General features: G+C 48.0%; 1 protein-coding gene across 4 annotated transcripts in view; it reads right to left on the reverse strand.

The window, feature by feature from the left end:
• NRP2 (neuropilin 2) overlaps positions 1 to 14725 on the reverse strand; it is a 115040-nt gene that overhangs the window by 73410 nt on the left and 26905 nt on the right. For all 4 annotated transcript variants that reach the window (XM_059168297.1, XM_059168298.1, XM_059168299.1 and 1 more), the window contains exons 3-4: positions 7190 to 7371; positions 922 to 1152 (exon numbers count right to left, since the gene is read on the reverse strand). In XM_059168297.1, coding sequence (XP_059024280.1) covers positions 922 to 1152; positions 7190 to 7371 — 413 coding nt within the window. The remainder of the gene's footprint in view (positions 1 to 921; positions 1153 to 7189; positions 7372 to 14725) is intronic.

Here is a 14725-nt window from a genome sequence, read left to right on the forward strand (position 1 = left end):
CCTGCGTTGTTCAAGAGGCAGCTGTACTTTTTTTCTCTGTTCAAGGTGCAACTGTGTTTTCCCTGACTTGGCCTCATTCTCTTCTCTCACTCTGTTCTGGGGACAGGCCAGAGAGCTATCATTATAGCGCCCAACTTACAGAAGAACAAACTGAGGCTCGAGAGGTCACGTGACTTTAGAAATAAGAGCTGAGATTCAGAACCCAAGTTTTCTGACTTAGTGTTATGCTCTTCTCAGGAAATGAAACTGCTCAGTCATCACGCCTCCCTCTCAGTGTAAAACACTGAGGCTCACTACAGAAGTGAACGAGTGGCTTTCTCGTCTCGTCCGAGACGGACTATGAAGACCTATGTTGGATGCCAGCTGAGAAGTACCGGTTCCTTCTGGCCGTGGGTGATACAGCTTTTTGACATCTATGACTGTTTTAATTAATAGTAGTAAAATCATAGTAATAATAATGATGATGATGAAAGCAGCTTATTTATACAGGTAGGACGCCGGGTTTAAGTGAGCTGCCCAGGCTTACAGAGCTGCCTCAGAGCAGAGCCAGGATCCAGATCTAGTCCGTGTGGCTCTAGCATCCTACTTGGGCAGAAAGGGTGGTCACAGAGTCACTTTCTATGGAAATCCTGACACCCTGGGGCAGAAGAGGACATTACGGATAGGCTTTCTCATCCTCTCCAGGCCACTCAGTCTCCGCCTATCCTTCTCCGAAGAAATATTTCCAAGAAAGGAAACTGCCTTTCTGCAATTTCTCTGAAATCATCCTTGGTGAAAAACAAGAAAGAAAGTCATCATGGGTCATACACAAACCCTAAGGAGCTTTTGAAGCCTTTGTTCTCTCTTTTTATTGTCACCAAAGCCATTCACAGGCAAAGGCGAAGCTACAGAGAAACGTCTCGTGACGGCGGCATCACTCACCATGCGGAATGCCGTCCCAGATGTCCAGCCAGTCGTATTTGCAGTCTCCCTCTCCCACCTGCAACGGGTCGTGCTCCAGGTCAAAGGTCAGGAACTGCAGGATGATCTCCATCTTGGGTTTGGCCAGGATGGTAAAGGTGCAGTCCAAGTTGTGCGGGTACTTCTCGGGAAACCCGGGGGATTCGATGGTCCCGTTGGGGCTTGTGAAGTTTTTGGAACAGTCTTCGGAGCCTGCATGTAAAAGAGAACTGGAGCATTAAGGGAAGAAAAGAAGAGGCCCTCCTTCAAGGCCACATGGGCTAGTTCAGTGTTTGAGCCCCCATCCCCCTCCTCATACGGTTTTTGTTTCTACTGGAGTGGCCCTTGAAGAAACATACTCTTCACATCCACGTCTCAAGCCTCTAAGCCAGACTCTCTCGAGGAGAGAAATTAGGGGAGGAGTGCTGGCGTGCTCTACGTAACAGAGCGAGAGCACCAGTTGAGGCGTTGGGGAGTGGTGGGGGGTGGTCAGAAAGAAGTGTGTGTGTGAGATACAGAGAGAGAGAGAAAGAGAGAGAGAGAGAGAGAGTCTCTTGGAAAGAGGAACAGAGTCTTCTTTCTCAATTACTCAGCTGCTTGCTCCAGAAATGTAAGTTATTTCAATCCTTAAGGAAGGCTTGCTGATTGCCAGCAAGGAAAACAATGTCACCCTTTATTTATTGCTGACCTCAACACTAGCCCCTATTGTACCAGAGCCAACGAAGTGCCCCCTTCTCCCTCCAAGATCCAAGGTGCCTCAGGGGAGGGGCAAAGGGGAGCTCGGGTCTCATTCATGTCATGACTATATTAAAACGAGCTGCTCTGTAGTGGTCAGACAATTAACAATCGACTTTTGTAGCTGGTGGATCACAGCAGGGCGTCGGGGATGTTAAAGGCCGCTCTAGCAGCAAGTTTGGAAAAATGTGCCAGTGTATTGACATTTGGAAGGCTTCTGGTCCCTTTGTGGTGGGGAGGGCCTTGTTTGTCTCCGAAGCTCTTGGGGCTGTTTCCTTGGGACTCCGGGAGGCCTTCTTATTAAATGCGGCACACATTCGCGTCCCGGTGCAGGCTTGCATGGCAGTGGGAGCTCTAAGAGGATTAGAGCCACCAGATCTGGGAATGCCTCTAGGTAGAGTCCCATTAAAAGGCGCCTCATGGGTTTTCAGCCAGGACGGGCCTCTGGCGGGTCCCGGGACACTGCAGCCCAGGCCACCGGCCCACGGAGCAGCCGGGGCCAGAAGCGGTACCAATCCATGGTACCACTGGAAGGCTGGACGGTCACAATCGATTTCACTGTATTCTGATTTTAAAATTAAAAAAAAAAAAAAAAAAAAAGGTAGCAGGGTTTATGAGGAGGATAACAGGCACTTGAAGTATGAAGGAAAAATACAGAAATACTCGATAAACCAGGTGTTTACTGGCAGGAGGTGTCCTCTGGGGATCCCACTGCAACAGAACTGTGTGATGTCAATACACGGATCTTCGCCCGCAGCGATGTCTTCATCCTCGGCTCCCGCGGCAGGCCCCTCCGCAGGGCTCCGTATCGACAACAGCTCTCGGGGAGGCGCGAGGGTCGGACTTGGCACAGGGGCCGTGCAAAGAAGTGGGCGAAGGGGGACCGCAACTTCCTTCCGTTTCAGACGGAAATCCCGACATCGCGACCAGCCCCTCCTTGCCCTCCGCCCTTCCGACCAGCGCTCTGCCCTGGCAGGGGGGTACCCCGTGCCCGCTGGGGCAAGAGCTAACCTTTCCAGGGTTCTAAACGCTCCCTAAGTGACACATCTGCCCCTCGGAGGCTCTGTGCTCTGTCAAGGGCAGGGCGGCCCCGTGGGCAACCAGGTCCGCAGGGCTGAGCGGGGCCGGTCTTTCCCCTGTGTGTTTACTGCCGAGCCTCCAGCTTTGTTTACTGTCAAGCCTCACACTCTGAAGGGCCTCCTCAATGGTCTGGGATGAGGCGCTTGGGCAAAGCCAAGCCAGCTGGCAGGCCTTTGGAAGGGCTGCGAGGAATCTTGAAAAGGTTAGTGTTCATTGCTATTGTGCGGCCTTCTCCATGTGGGTCACTTAGCCAGAGGAAATTAACTCTCTCTCCACGACTTGCTTTCGGAGCTAGAAAAGGCATCCTGACGTTCCCTCTTTGGGTTTGCTCTCTTGTCATTCCTTTTCAAGGCCAGGGGAATCCCCATCTCCCTGGGAGTGGGGAATTTTCGGTGGAATCTTTCTTTGGTTCCTCCCATCCCTAAGGGACCAAATCTTCCACACTGGACACCTAGTGAGCCCGAGAGAGACCCCAGAGGAGCCTGTTTCCAGGGTTCAGGGTTAGAGTCCTGAATTTGGGTGGTCAGAATTTTTCCATATGATATCTTTATAAGGCGAAACGAACAAATAAAAACCACCAAAAAGAGTGTGTATCTCTCTCTGACACATGGCTATACATGGGTATATCCTCTGGCTTATTTTAAACAAGGAAAAAAAACCAGTTTTATCCTTTCTATGCAGAACAATCACACTCGTCCATTGCAGGGGTACCTTCATCTCTAATTGTGCCACTCAGAGTCTGGACTGTGGGTAAAGTGTCGGAAAGCAGGAGCTGAAGAGTGACTGGAGAGGAGGTCTCAGGACCATCTTGGGACAAAAGTGGAATCTTGTAGACATCTAGTTCATCCAAGATTCTTTTCTGCCATGCAGTAAAAGAATTAAAGATCAGGGGCGCCTGGGTGGCTCAGTGGGTTAAAGCCTCTGCCTTCGGCTCGAGTCATGATCCCAGGGTCCTGGGATGGAGCCCTGCATCGGGCTCTCTGCTCAGCAGGGAGCCTGCTTCTCCCTCTCCCCACCTGCCTGTCTCTCTGCCTACTTGTGATCTCTGTAAAATAAATGAATAAAATCTTAAAAAAAAAAAAAAAAAAGGAACTAAAGATTAAAAAAAATAGCTCAGTCAACAAACACTCCAGTTCACTCCATGCTAAGGCTGTCCACGCAAGCTGGGGGATTTCGGCTGTAGTGGATGATTTCATACCAAAGGACTCTGGTGTGAAAAACGCCCCCTCCGTGTTTTCCCACTGTCAATGTTACAATAACTCTGCGAGCGAAAGGCGAATCTGCATAAAGCTATTTAAAACGTGGTGGATTTATCCCATTGGGACTCTGCTTGACCTTGAAAGGTGAATTCAATTCAAGAAGTAGGACTAGAGGGCCCTTGCTAAGGTTTTTCTGTCTGTGAATGACCCCAGGGCTTTCAGTTTCTGAAATGTCACTGGACACCAGGAAAGAAAACTTGAGCTTGAACTTTGGTCAAACGAGTATCAGAAAACGAACAAACCAAAAAACCCATGTTTTCCAGTGATGCAGCATCCAGCGTTACTTTTAAAGTCATTTTAAAATTCCTTTCTCCGTTCTGCTTAGGATTGGGCAATCTGAGATCCTTTAAGTTTGCGAGCCGTTTCGGTTTGCTCTTTTACACGTGGACAGTCTGGTATTATGTTGACTCTTTTATAAACCACTTCACTCAGGGCAGACAGGAACCTCCCACTCCAGCCACATGCCCCCCCCCCCCCCCGTCTAGACCCGAGCTGGGGGTTTGCGTCTGTCAGGAGAATTCTGCAGCTGACGCTGGCCAGGGCGATGCGCCGTCAGGCTTCCCTGGTCCTCAGGAGGGTTATCTTGTGTATCTGTGTTTGCAGTCCCCCTTCTTTCTCTATGAATCTGACTAGCAAACATAGCGGTGTTTGTTTGGATTTCCGCGGCATGTTCACACATTTCTTTCATGTTCTGTGGGTGACGTCAACTTTGTGTATTTTCTTCCAGGACTCCGACAGTGGAAATGTGGGGGCAGGGAGGGCATGGCACCTGGAGGAATGCTCATCCTTCGAGACGTCTCAGCTTTGAACCGTGTAGCCCACGCACCTACGCACGGTATACAGGGCCGATTTTCATGCCGAGAGCTGCTCTCGCAGCAGGCAGGCATGGTGGCAGGAGACAGTGGACCCCAAGAAGAGCACTGGGTTCTCGTATTCTCTCTTAGGTTCCCCCAGAAATGTGGCCGCTGTGGGTGGGGCTGTGTCCCACTGCAGGAATCTCTCTCCTTCTTTAGGCCGTCCTAGTCCTTGAAGCAGGCTGCCCCACTGCTCCACGCCAAGCCGCCTGCCATGGCTGGAGTTCCTGCGTCTAGGCATCCACAGACTAGCAGTCCTCAACACAGCAGCGCTCTGTTACGCTACCCTCTCGTGCGTTTTAACTTTTACCCTCATCCTGCAAATGTGCATCGTGGAGAGGGTTAGCATTCACTCCTTCTGCGACTTTCCGGAGAATATGGCACCATCCTTTGGGAAATACTAAGTCAGGAAGCATGAAACAGAGATGAGCTCAAGGGTCCTGCTCACCCTTCCTGTGATGTCCCTGGGCCAGCTCCCCAGAAGACCCTGCTTGCAGCTGCTTTCCGTTCCCTGTCCGCACAGGGGAGCGGAGTGACGGCGTTAGCCCTGGGGACCCTGGCTATGGAGTTGACTTCCCAGGTCCCCCGCTTGCTAAGCCACTCAATGGAGCCCTCATTCTCATAACCCGATCATGTTCATTCTACTACTCGGTGCGGATTCCTATAGCCTCGTATTATAGTTTTCTTCTCGGTTTACATAACTATTTACCTACGTTCATCCAACAACATCCACTGCACGTCTGTTACATAGGAGGGTTTGCACACCTGTTTGCCCACGAGAAGAGGGCAAACATCCCGTTTTTATTCCTTTCTATCTTCTCTCTCCCCGCTGCAGAAGAGGGGACGATGAAGGTTCCAGCTGAGCTGGTGGATGACCCATCGGAATCTTATATAGGACTCTCGGCAATACGGATGGAGGCATTCAGGAGCCTCTCACCAGCCTCCTGGGACAGTGGACACAGACTGCCGGTCCCTATGATCTCATGTGGTTGGGAGCGTGATGACCCATGACAGACGGGCCTTCTTGGGACTTGTGCCCGGGACAGTCTGTGCTCCCACTCTGGCTCGATGATGGCTGGACGCAGTTCCCTCGGGCCTGCCCCTTCATTGGATTCTACGCTCTTGCTCTCAGGCAGACAAATCTGACAAATATTTAGACAGAGTGGATATAAAAAGTGCTTTCAGCAGCTACCACTTCCTTTCAAGAACTGTTTATTGAAAAGAAAACATATATGAATAGGGCCCCTTACACTGAACCCCACAGGCGCCGGACTTGGGTCTCTTGATGACAAAGTGGACGGCCTCCCCTTGAACAGGACTCCGTCCACGAGTTGTAAAACAGAGGGTCAGAGGGGCCACACTGGTAGATGGCGAGAGCCTGAGAGGTGGGGAACAGGCCGGGGGTGAGAGGGGGGCTGGGGGGTGCACTTTGCTCAGTCTCAAGATAACGAGCTCGCACACGGGAGGGCCCGGCACGCTGCTCGGAGCGCGTCAGTGTAGATACTGGGACTTGGGAGTAAGAGTTGGGTCAGTCCGGTTATGAAGTAAGGAGGGACCCATGTTCTCAGAGCCTAAACTAGTCGAAGGGGGGCCTAATGGAAAGCAGGCAGTCACCTTAAAGGAAGTGCAGTGTGCTGTCTCTTTCTACTACCTTTTTGATGGCTTTTCAGGAGGTATTTACCCTGGCATTTAGGAAGTCGGGGTCCAACAGGCACAAGATGTAAAATGGGTCAGCAAGGGGAATTCGGACGAACCACATGCGAATGTAAATGTATGTATGTATGACTACATTTGTATGCAGTCCTACTGTATGACCCCACTGGTAAGATCTTTTAGAGACTCTAAACACTGAAAAGATTATGTGCTTCTGCCCATGAAATTCTGGATAAAGGCAACATTAAACCATGAAGTAATTAGGAGGAAGTTCGACCAAGTTTTGCTTTTTTCCCATGAAGATTACTGTGATTTTTAAACACACACAAAAATTGAATTCTTTTTGAAAGCATTTGTGTATTTTATTGGTGCTCCCTCCGCTCTTGGTGCCACAGACAATGCTTGTCTGCCTGGCGGGCATGCCCAGCGCTAACCATGCAAGGCTCGCTCTCAAGTTGGATAAGTTAAACCGGCTTTTTCTTCTGGGGCTGTGTCCATGGTCCCCCTGAGCCCCTCTTCCAACTCCAAAAACTTATGTAACTTTCCACTACGCACATGGAACCATCACACAGTTCCCTTGGACGGTGCTCCAGAACTAGACACCGATGGTGGCCCCGTGTCTTCTGGGGTGCACCCAGAACCCCACTCTCCACCCGTGACCGCACTGACCTGTCTTGAAGATCTCGTAGCGCAGGGAGAAGCCTGCCCCCTGCCGGGCATAGTCCGAGGTGAATTTGATGTAGAGCACGGAGCCCGAGGAGATGATGGTGGGTGGGGCGATGTTCCCACAGTGCTTTCCCAGGAGGTCTGCAGATTCACTGTCTCCATCCCGAATCTCAATGAAGTCATACCTACGTGAGGTGGGTACAAAGGGGCACGTATGAGCAAAGATGACTCTCAGGAGAGGAAAGGGACCACTGTCTCGCCCCGGCTCCTGTGCTCGCCCTTTCTAGACCCCGGGGGTGTTTCATATTGATAAACAAAGGCCACTTAGGTTTGCTTCTCTCTATAGACTGATCGACCTCAATATAGGAAGCTGCATTGCTTTATTGAAGCCATGGAGAGAATGGGTGCCTCGGTGGATGGCTAGATTTTAGGGCCTTATCTCTTGCCCACATAAGAACACAGCATCCTTCTATCAAATATCTCCAAGCAAGCACTTTTCTTTCCTTCCATAGCACCATTTTTGTTTCCATCATGATCTCTCTGTATCTTAGTCTTTTCTTCTTAGCTCTGCATTACTGCAAGTGACTTAACCCCTCTGAGATCAATTTCTTCATCTGTACAAGATGGGGATAAAAATACCCAGTTCAGAGGGCTGGGTTGGAGATAAAATAAAGGATATGAGGAAGGTGCTGGGCACGGAGCCAGGCACACTGGGGACGTTCCTGAGGGATCTGCTTACTTTCCTGCCCTCTCCCCATGGTCCAGTTTCCTCCTGGGTTACTCCCTCTTCCCTTATCTTTACTTGTTCGTGATAAAGACTCCCGTGTGTGGGCCCCTCGCTCCTTGAGATGACTCTACCCATTTCACCTCTGCAGCATCTAATCAACAACATGTTTTTAAAAGGAATCAGCATTGTATTAGAGAAGGCCATAAAAACCTTTCTCCAAAAGCAGGGGGTGAATCCCTGGGGACCCAGTGTCTAGGAACACAGAACTATTAGCCTCAGCAAGAGGCAGAGCAGGCTGCCATCCCTGCGCGGAGGCCTGAGCTCATTTCAAACCCAATCAACCTGGTCCCAGCTTGGGGAAGACTCGTCAAAGACAGACATCCTTGGCTAGGTTTGCAGGATGGTGCACACACCGCGGGACGCCATTTAACCGCACAGGCACACATTCAGGGCCTTGCTGTGTGTTCTGGCCATCTTCATGGTGCCGACTCCGTGCTCCTCCCTGGGCTCCCAGTGACTACCACTGTCTCCGCAGCTGAGGTGGGCGAGTCCTTCCCCACCAGCTCCCTGCAAACTTCTGGTCACTGTCCCCACTATTTACTGATAACCATCCCCTTCCTTCTCTCTCCCTGTTTGTTTATTTTGCAGCACACTGTTAAAACAACATGGAAGAGATTTCTCTCTTTTGGGTAAAGAGAGGGAGAAGCGACCCTCCCTGGGATGTGCCTGCAGGCTCCTGCCACACACACAGGGTCTGTGGGAGCTGGCTGCCTGCACAAGCAGCTTATTTGAGTCTCAGTGGCCCGAGGCCTCACTGCAGCCCCCAGGAGCCATATTTCAGACTGCACAGCCACTTAGGAACAGGGCAGTGAAGGAAGTGTAAGGAATGGACTGGGATTAGTTCAGTCTTGGACCCCAGAGGGCTGGAATCCTATAGTCAAAAGAATCACAGAAACTGGTGCGTCTAGTGTAGACAAGATGGCGGGTCTCCCCTCAGCAGCTCCGGAGAGAGAGCCACAGACTGAGAAAGGCAGTGGGGGTGGGGGAATCTGTGATTTCAATTTGGGAGAGGGCTCTCAGTTTGAAAATGTGCTTCCTCACTTCCAAAACAAAAGGGGAAAGATAGTTTGTTCTCAAAGGAAATTCCCCAAACCTTCTGGAAAATCCCTCCTTGGTATTTCCACTCTGAGGTAAGCACTGTTAATCAGTCAGTCAATCTCAGCTGAGTAACGGTGATGTCCCATCAGGGTGTGCCACTGTTGAGAAGCCAGCCGTGTTCAGGAAGCAGATATTACCCAGTTCACGTGAGTAGTGGATGTAGGAACCTGGATGGAATCGTCCCGCTCACCCTTACCCCCCAACCTCCGCCCCTTGCCAGGCCCTGGCTGATCCCAGAAGCAGACAGAACTAGGTTTGGATCCCAATGTGGCCTTCTTAGCTGGGTGACCTCAGGCAAGTTACTTAACCTCTCTGATCCTCAGCAATGGGGAAAATGACAGCCAAAAGGGATATTCGAACCTTTTTCCTAGGGTGGTTGTGAGATGTAAGTGACCAACATAATCTGTATAGAGCGTGAGTACTCAGCCTGGTTGTCAGTCAGCCGTGATTTGTTGTATCCTCACACCCATTTCTGAGGTGAATAGAGCGAGTGAGTAAAAGTGCAGTGTAAGTGGAACGAACATCTGTTATAACATTTTGGAGAGCATTTTGGCAGAAATGTGACAAACTTTTTAATCCAGCAATTCCACTGCTAGGAATTTTTCCTAAGAAAATCATCAGACAATTGTAAAAAGATGTATATGTATCTTTGTGGGTGTAGATATAATACAAAAAAAAAGCATAAAAAAAGTGAAAAGATGCTTCGTTTATAAACAGCACCATATCAAAATGTCCAACAAAGGAAGGCAGGGAAATCAATTTTGGTATATTTATAAAATAGAATGCTCTACTGCTATAGTGGATTGATAGTTTTTTAGGTCTAGATATTTTGTTTTTATAGGAAAATGGCCATGCTATATTGTTAGTTTAAAAAAATGGATTTTTAAAAAGCAATGTGTTAAAATACCTATGTATATATCTGTGTACATATATATACACACAATATCTTGCACACATAAGCAGAAAAAAGTCTGAAAGACTACATAAACTAAAATATTAACAGTAGTGAGATATACGGATGGTAAAACCGGTAATTGCTACTTCTTTCTTTGTTCTTTTCTATTATCTGAATTGCTTACAATGAGCTTGCATTTCTTAATAAGCCACAAATATATACAATAAAGCTGCTTCCATTAAGAATTTTTTTTTTTTCCACGGTGACAGATGGTGACTGCACCACCGTGGTGAGCACCGGGGAACGCATCCAGTTGTCAAATAACTATATCCTATACCTGAAATTCATGTAATGGTGTATTTAACCAGATTTCAATAACCCATAAAGCAGTACACGATAGAATAAAGGAAAACATAAGATAAGGAAGATTTTTTGTTCAGAGTAGGACCGCAGAGAAAAAGAACCAGCTCTCACGATGTGGCAAATGAAAATGTGATTCCCGTCATCACCAGCATTAGCCCCGCCCTCCGTGTCTCCCAGAAGTGTAGCGAGGAGGACTAAGTCAGTCACAGCGCTGGGTGACCTAGAACCGGGACAGGGACGTGGCCCACACCCAGAAAATACTTGAAGGTATTTTTTGAAAATGATACCCAGATATCTCCAGGCTTTGTGTCGCCTGTTTCTCCAGAAAGGACAATGAAAGGTCCAGACATCCCACTGGCTGGGTCACCAGGAGGGGAGGGTTCTCTCTGGTTGCCTAATCACGCGTGGAGTAATTTAGGGGATTAACACAATCAGCGACGAAGCTGATGGCAAATGCCATGGCTGTACGCCTGCCTCAATTTACTCCGTGGATGTACCACCCAAATCCTTTTTTTGTAATGCCGGCAGCTACAAATACATCCTTACGTATTCACGTACACACAGTGAAGGGATGCATTTTTGAAAAAGGTTTATACATATCAATCGAATTATAAATTTTCTTTCCGGGCTTGTTATTTAAAGGACCCCTCTGGTAAATCCTTTTGTGAAGCAAATAATCAGGCTTACTTAAACTTCTTAGAAAAACTGCATTTTTCCTATCAGGTTTGCTTGAGGGGCAAGGGACCCCCAGTGACAACTTGGTGGCTGACACCCTCTCCCCCAACCCCCAGTGCCCAGGCTTTGCCCTGTGGACAACACAGTCTCCTGGCTGGGCTTTTTGTATAAAGGGCACACACTGAATGACATGCTGACTTCACACAGAACGTCTCATTTATGTCCTGTGTGACTGACTCATTTGGGGAAATTTTTTATTATTAGGGATTTGCTACAGCTGGAGTAAATCTCCTTAGAAATTTCAGTGTTGTCAGGTTCATTTGGAAGAGCTCGTGGGGGATTAGGAAGTTTGTGGCCTTGGAATAAATACGGCTCCTCCTCGAGCAGCTGATAGCCAGCATTTGTCTGGTAAAGGAATCTGGGGTCCAAACTCCAGGCTCACCCCCAACGACAGCCAAGGAGGACAACCTGCAAGGCCATTCCTCTTAGAACACATTATTCGTCTTCCAGAAGAAAACATAAACCAGCTAACGGACATATTAACTACTGTGTTTGCATTTCATTATTCATAATCTCCCTCAAATGAAAAAATTCCTTCCAAAGCTTTAACACTACCTTTTATTATTTTAGCCGTCTATTTACTTTCCTAAGCTGAAGTAGCCATTTTCACTCCTACCTTTTTCCTTTCTCTCCAAAATGGCTCCCGGGTGCCTTTTTACTTTTCTCCTCACAGATTCTGACATCGGCATGTCGAGCGTTTGTCTAGAGAACGTTTTCTGTACGTTCTTCCTCGACTTCAAAGTCTTAATTTCTCTCCCCAAACCCACATTTGGGGCGTGGGAACCTTGACGGTGGAATTAATTTTCAGAGTCCACAGGAGAGGTATGAAAAAGCAACAGACTCCTTGCTTCCTCTCATCACTAGGCAAACATGAAAAGACGCTTTCTAGTTTCCATAACTCTATCCACGCTTGACACTTCCCAGCAGGCCCCCGAAGGCTGGGTTAGCCAACCGAGCCTGAGCTAGAAGATTCTTCACGACATCCAGGCCCTTCTCAAATGGCCAGATGATGTCCACCCTGCCGGAGTGCCACCGAAGGACTGCCACTTAGAGCTGCTTGTGAGGAGATTTCTCTGTCCCAGGTGGAGTGCTTGGTGCTCTGGGGAAGAGGGCTGTGCTCATTCTATGATACTTGGGTCTACACATCACAGCACTCATGCCTCCCCGACACCCATGTCTGGAAGCCAACCAGTCAATGTCTCCTCTTATGCTACTTGTATCACAAATTTTTAAGACCTCACACTTTGCACATGGCAAGATCTTTCTAGCCCCTGGGCTTTTGCACGGTCTCTTCCCTCCGTCTGTGATCCCTTCTTCTGTGGTTGGTGCTCTCTCCTTTTTCTCAGTTCAAAAATCACCTCCTCAGAAAAGCCTGTCCTGACCACCCTATTTCAGACCCTTCTTCTCTGCCTCGCCATCCTCATACTGCCTTTATAGCTATTATTATTCGCAAAGGTCTTGTCAATATACTTGTTTATTTCTTTGGAATCTGTGTCCTCACTACATAGTAAGCACCACGAGGGCGAGGACCTTGCCTTTTTACTGCGGAATTTCTACTCTTTCCATGGTGGCTGGCATAGAGCTGGGCTTGTTATTTCTTGTGGTGTGAGCAAATGAACGAGGGGCCTACCGTTGGTAAGTTCGGGAAGAATTCACTCTGTGACGATGTTTCCCGAGGGGACGGATACATTTGGTCCATTTTCTACTCTTTGCCTTTGTGCTCCAACACATTCACTGAGCTATTCTGGTTTTATCTGGAAACCGAAATGTTGCCTCATGACTCGAAAACATGAAATATAACATTTTGAGTGGAAGAAACATCTCAAATCATGCTGACAGCATTTTCACTATTAGCGGCAAACAAATCAACTATAATTAAAATGCTGTCAAAGTGATTTGAGATTTTTCTCACACTTTCAAAGTTCCATATTTCATGAGTAGATTATGGAGGCCAGAGAATCTACCACCTCCTGGAGTGCCTTTCTTCTGGGAAGCTCAAAGACATCTACAAACACTGTCTTATTAATCCTTACATTAAAACCTGCAGGGAAAAGAGGAGGAAAAGACAACACTGTCACATACAAGTTTGCAGGGAAGAAGCTGCCTGAGACACAAAGAGGCTGTGGGCAGGTCTGCACGAGGCCCACCCAAGTCTCTGGTCCAGTCAGACCCACAGCCAGGTCACCTGGTCTCTGGCTCAATAGTGAAATCCAGCCTTTATGGAGAAATCAGGTCAAGGTCAGGTCAGATTTTTTTTTAAAGAAGCAAATTTCATTTCCTTGAATTTTTCCCTTTCATCAGGGCCACCCATTTAAGAAGAAGCTAGAACAGCACTGGGAACATCAGTGGAAAGAAATACCAACCATTTACTGAGCATTTATTATGGGCTAGGCCCTTGTTTAGATATTACTTCATTTAATCCTCATGCTGTCACGGTTGCCACCCATTTACAGATGAAGAATCTGGGGTTCAGAGAGTCTAACTGACCTGCCCAAAGTCCCATGAGAAGGATAGGTCGGAGTCTCACTCCTGGGCCTACAGGCCTCACCTCCATCCCGTGAAAGTATCAGATTGTGCCTGTACAATAGCATCAGAAGGTATGGGGTATAAAGAAACTGCTTGGTTCCCGTTAGAGACTTAGCAGAATCTTGCTCTTTTTATTTAGCTGTTTCGTTTAAACAAAGCCTAGAGGACTTGCCAAAATTAATAGACAAATCACCGATAGAAGCAGTGAGCGGATTTGGAATCTATGGTTTCAAGACTCACCCAGTTGAAATCTGGCTTTTAAGTGTTCAGATGGGATAACATATTAATTTTTGCAAGTGAAGTATTTTTATAAGCACATATATACCCATATGTGAACATATGGTCCATCGAGTGAGAAAACAGTATCCTGTGTATTTATAAGCTCTTAAAGTATCATCTAGAGCACATATTCTTCAACCCGTGGATTTCTAGTAGGACCCACAGAGTTTCAGTAGGTGAGAGATGCCCTAGAGTCAAATGCAGAAATTTTGTGCGTTTGTGTGTACGCACATTTTCCTAGGTCTGTGACCAAAAAAAAACAAAAACAAAAACAAAAACAAAAAAACTTAAATGACTGTGATACAGAAACATATCCGTCGATAAGCGGGTGTGTTCTCTGAGAAGTGTGGGGCACGGGCTTTGTAGGCAGACCCAGCTGTTTCCAGCACGTGTTAGCGGCACAAACGCAGGCACTGAACCTCTCTAAGTCTCAGTTTCTTCATCTAGAAAATGGAAATAACCATGATCCCCACCTTGTGGGACTGTTGGCAGGACTGTGAAAGTCCACACGAGCCCAGAAGGGTGCTAGATACCTGCGAACATTCCTGGGAGACACTGGTTATTTTTACTGTCACTTGTGTTTTTACAAAGCAGGGTGGCAGACGTTGGGGAGAGAAAGGGTACCTACACATGAATCAAACGGAGGAGGGAATGAAAAGTCATAAAGTTAGAGATGGCTCTGATGCCCCCCAGCCTCAATGCTAGGGGTGGCGGTTTCTTAAAAAAATCCTCCCCTTATACAAATCCATCAACAGTGCTTTCGTGGCTTGAGTTTTTGAGATTGCCTTTCACTCTCGTGTTTCTGAGCCCCGGCTCCAGAACCAGCCTGCCATGCTGGATTCAGAAGAGCCCATGC

The sequence above is a fragment of the Mustela lutreola genome, chromosome 3, assembly GCF_030435805.1.
Source record: "Mustela lutreola isolate mMusLut2 chromosome 3, mMusLut2.pri, whole genome shotgun sequence".
In the NCBI taxonomy this organism is placed as follows: Eukaryota; Metazoa; Chordata; class Mammalia; order Carnivora; family Mustelidae; genus Mustela; species Mustela lutreola.